This window comes from Berghia stephanieae, chromosome 1 (genome assembly GCF_034508935.2).
Source record: "Berghia stephanieae isolate SIO BIC M18660-M18661 chromosome 1, UCSD_Bste_1.3, whole genome shotgun sequence".
In the NCBI taxonomy this organism is placed as follows: Eukaryota; Metazoa; Mollusca; class Gastropoda; order Nudibranchia; family Aeolidiidae; genus Berghia; species Berghia stephanieae.
The window spans coordinates 1,347,202-1,352,201 of NC_088360.1; the positions used below are offsets into that span (position 1 = coordinate 1,347,202).

Genomic DNA, 5,000 nt, shown 5'->3' on the forward strand with positions numbered 1-5,000 from the left:
AAGATTAAACGGTTGATACTGGAAAGCCTTTTGGGAATTGTAAACTATGGACAGAAATAAATAATTATTAATAGAATTTTCTACACAGCAAATTTAATTCTGTTGAAAAAGATAATACCCCAGATTAGTACACCAGGGGTGATCTACTGGTCTTTGGAATGAGAAGAAGAAATTTTTTTTTAAATTAAAAAATTGAGCTTTTATATAGCGCGATATCCACTAAACGTACTAAAAGCGCTTTACAAGGGGTCCCTGACCATCAGCAACATTTAACATGTAGGACGGGACATGACGCCTGTTAGGCGATATTACAATTTTTTGCAGACAGAGACAACGCTGTTAACGGCCAGGTACTCATTTTACATCTGAGTACAGTGAGAGAATGTGAGTAAAGAGCCTTCTCTAAGGACTCAACTATGCACCGAGCGAGGCTCGGACCCTGGGCCTTCCAATCCGAAAGCGAGTGTCATACCACTAGACCACATAGCCGCACAGAAAATGACACAAGTGAGTTGCTTATTATTATTAAAAAATTTATCTTGGATGCCATATTGGCTGAAATGCCAAGTTGCCTGTATTTTCAAACAACCAAAATGATGAAATGCCGGTATTTTGGCTGTTTTGTCCACATCCCAGGCAGTAGCTTTGACATATTATTTAGGTTTAGATAAATAATAACGTGAAGTTGAATGTAAGCTTCGATTTAATTACAAAAACAGATCAAATGAACGTTTCAGGTTTCCCCTTCATCAACAAAACAGGATGAATGAAACACCACAGATGAATGAGATGATGTGGTAGTGGCGTAGTTAAGATGAATAAACAAAACATTATTTATTTCTTCGAGCTTCGAGCAGCAACATTTACACTATTTAGGTTTAGTCAAGTCTGTAGGTAATAAATAAGTCTTTTGTCCAATACTAGGAAGGTTTTGGAAAAAAAAAATTAAATTAATTTATTTTTGTTTTTAATTTCTTATATTTTGAAACTCAACAGCGGCTACCACCTACGTTCTATTATTTTTTTTTTCTCCTCTAACATTAGGAGGAATTCTTCCATTTCTGGGTGGGGATCCTGACCTCCCATAGTGGGCAGGGAGGTACATGCTGTGTCTTCTATTCCCCCATACCCGTTTTCCAATTGTTTCCTGTCATTGTCTTGGAATGAGATTACTTAGTTCTGTCCTGACCCTTGCCAGACTTCCTTGGCTGGGAGGGAAACAGTCGAATGTATAGTTATAGTTTTGGGAGATATTTTTTTCCTTGTAAATCATCTCTCTGCTGTGCAGTTTATTATGTTTAGTTTACATATTATATTAAATGATTGGTAAACATTTGAGTGTATATTCCTCTTAGTGGGGACCTGTGCTTGTGTCTGGATGAGACTTTTAGGTGATCTCAAACTGAGTACTTTGACAGTTTGCTCTTGGAATCTACATCTGTTTCCTATTTGAACCAATTCCCCTTTGTCTCACCTTTTCTTTTGTGCTTTAATTGTAATTCTAGAACTTTTTATGATCCCATTTTCTTCCTTTGTACTGGCGCTGATATGACCTTAATGTATTGCAAGCTCCGTAAAACCCTTTAAAACAAAAACAAAAACAAATTATTCTATTTTTCATCGTTACAGACCATGAGATGCAGAAGATCATCGACAAGCTGGCCAATTTTGTGGCCCGTAATGGCCCCCAGTTTGAAGAGATGACTAAACAGAAGCAAAAGGACAACCCCAGATTCTCCTTCCTGTTTGGTGGCGAGTTCTATACCTATTACAAATTCAAAGTGGCCTCGGAGATTGCTCGTAAGTCAACAACTTCTTATGTCTTCATGTTCTTCATAATTTGTATTCTTTAAGTAGACAAATTCATCCCGTAGGCTAAGTACTGTTGTAAATGTGTTGGACCTAAATGCCTTGAGTACAGTTACTTACTCATGAGTTAATAAAATATATAACCAAAAGGAATGAAATTTAACAATGTTTTTTTTTGGTTTGTTTTTGTATTCATGCTTATTATGTAGTGTCGTGATTTTTAATCTTGTCGTTTTTAAACATTTTTATTATATAAAGCGCCTCAGAGCACGATTAACATGGATGTTTAGGCGCTATATAAATTCATGATTTACTATTACTATTTACCATTCACATGCTATTGCGATAATTTCATTGACTTAGTTTTTGACTTTAAATTCAGCTAACTCTTAGTAGGTTGAAATATTGATAAGAAACGTCCTCATTAGCAAAATACAATAACAATGAATTAAAAGAAAGAATTAAGGTTTGGTCAAAATGAAAAACAATTTTATTTAAAATTGCGAAAAAAATATACGATCTGAAATGTGATGCCCTGAAAATGTTTATTAGTTAGCTCTAACGAAAGAGCAAAGGTGATATTTGCATCTTCTGGATGGAAAAGACAGCTTATAGTTACCATAAGAAATAAGAAAGCAGCAAGTGTTTGAAGTAGGTCCGATATCACAGGGATTTCCCTTATCTTCAATAAAGTCGTGAATTAGTGGTCATGTTGCCACTCAGAGAGTATTGAGTAGAGTCGAATTAGAAAAAAACAAAATTTTTTTGGAAAGGGGTGGGGGGGGGGGGGGGGTTGTTTTTTTAAAAAGTTTTTTTTTCAGTTTTGTTTGTTTTTTGGGCTTCTTAATTTAATCCACCCAGTTTTTGTCAAGTTTACTTTTTATTTGTTGATTCTCTCAGAAATGAATCAAAACCGTCAGATGGAGCAACAGCAACAACATCATCAGCAGGGGCTTCCCCCACCCCACATGCTACAACAGCCTCCACCACAACAGCCACCACCAGGTCAGATGATGTCACAACCACCTCCCATGATGCAACAGCCACCGCCGCAACAAATTCAACTACCGCCACATCAACCACCACCCCCGCAGCAACTCCCACATCAAGACCAACAACAGCTTCCCCCATCAATGATGCCACCAGAACAATGGCAACAGCAGCAACAGCAACAACAACAGCAGCAGCAGCAACAGCAACACCCACCACCACAGCAACAGCAACCTCCGCCCCAACAGCACCAACAACAACAACAACAACAACAGCTGCCACCACCACCACACCAACCCAACCCCCAGTTACAAGACCAAATCAACCAGGTAATCATATTAGAGAGTGCACGAAATCAGGGAGTTGTTGAAGCCCTTTGCAAATTTCTCACTTAATATAGTAGTAGCGTATGGCTCCACCTCCAGATTATGTTTGTCGATCCATGATGTCAGGTCATCTCCGGCTTCAAAGACTGTTTCGTACCCCCCTTCTAATTTTGTTACTGGGCATTGCAGGACAAGATGATCGATGGTTTGACGTGCCCCTTTGCAGTATTGGCAGATACTCACTTAATGTTTTTATGCCATACACAATTCGGTTTATAAAACAAACAAACTAATAACCACCTGTTACTTGACACTTTGTGATTCAGTGCATTTTATGTTTGCTCAAAATTTTAATGTAGGCCGTGATTCAAAAAGATTCTTGTTCAAAACTGTATCTTGATGCAAATTTAAGAATTCTAGGATTTGCAGGGGTAAAAAAGGCTTAAATGCTGACAATTTCAAGTGCTCTCTCTTAAATTGTTATTATGATAATAATGATGATGATAATAATAATAATAATAATAATAATAATAATATAATAATAATAATAATAATAATAATATAATAATATTATTATTATTATTATTATTATTATTATTATTATTATTATTATTATTATTATTATTATTATTATTATTATTATTATTATTATTATTATTATTATTATTATTATTATTATTATTATTATTATTATTATTATTATTATTATTATTATTATTATTATTATTATTATTATTATTATTATTATTATTATTATTCCAATATCAGGTGAAGAGCCAAATCAACCAGTTGCAGACGCACATCAATGACCAGGTCAAGCAAAGTGAGAGCAATCTGGCTGCACAGTACCAAGCCTTGATGCAGCAACAGCAGGTAGATAGCCCCCAAATAAGCAAGGAACAGACCTGACTTGCAGCTAAATTCATTGCTATTTGGTTTTATTATTTTTCTCTCTATTTGAAAAGCTCTCGTATGTTTTCCTTTTCATGGGTGTTTGTTTCTTCTAAACGCTGATGATAAATATCTAGACTTTTCATCTTTCAACCCTTCCATTAGTACCCCTTGATATGACCTTTAAGATGAGATGAAGACTGATTAATTAAATAAAACAAATGAACCGCCACTTCCTGGACCTTAGAAACGTACAAGTACAAGATACATTTGAGTATTTAATTATTTTAAAAAATCCAACTATCTTGTTGATCATACATATCTTATTTGAGAGATGTGAATAGGGAATCGTAATGATTAAAAATCCAACTATCTTGTTGTTCATACATATCTTATTTGAGAGATGTGAATAGGGAATCGTAATGATTAAAAATCCAACTATCTTGTTGATCATACATATCTTATTTGAGAGATGTGAATAGGGAATCATAATGATAGCTTAAATGGGTTATTGCCATTGAACTTTAATATGATATCTTTAAATAGAAAAAGACAACAAAGTATAACAGTGAAGGTAGGACAAATCATCATGATTATATCACCATTCCTACATATTACTATTACCATTCTGACATAATCATTAAAAACTACAGTGCTACACTCTTTGTAACCAATTATACAATAGCGTTAATTAAACAAGCTGAAACTCCCACGTTTGTCATAATTTTGTTTCTTTTTTTTTCCAAACGAATACACCAAGCAACATCCCTTTTTCTTTTCTTAAAATTTTGTGAAGGATAAAAAATGTCCCCGCTGTGTGTCCACATGCCAGTCTTATCTATCATTCTGTAACATTAGATGTTGATTACATTTTTGGCCACTCACTCTCAGACTGATATCATGTCCGATCATCCCACATTTCTATGCAAAGACTTAAAAAAAAAATTAGATGGCGAAGTGACTTTTAATGAAAACCATTTATGT

At 34.8% G+C, this 5,000-nt stretch overlaps 1 protein-coding gene across 4 annotated transcripts in view; it reads left to right on the plus strand.

Moving 5' to 3' along the window:
* LOC144966048 (calcium homeostasis endoplasmic reticulum protein-like) overlaps positions 1-5,000 on the plus strand; it is a 100,446-nt gene that overhangs the window by 62,435 nt on the left and 33,011 nt on the right. For all 4 annotated transcript variants that reach the window (XM_078902085.1, XM_078902057.1, XM_078902067.1 and 1 more), the window contains 3 exons: positions 1,630-1,800; positions 2,710-3,128; positions 3,894-3,998. In XM_078902085.1, coding sequence (XP_078758211.1) covers positions 1,630-1,800; positions 2,710-3,128; positions 3,894-3,998 — 695 coding nt within the window. The remainder of the gene's footprint in view (positions 1-1,629; positions 1,801-2,709; positions 3,129-3,893; positions 3,999-5,000) is intronic.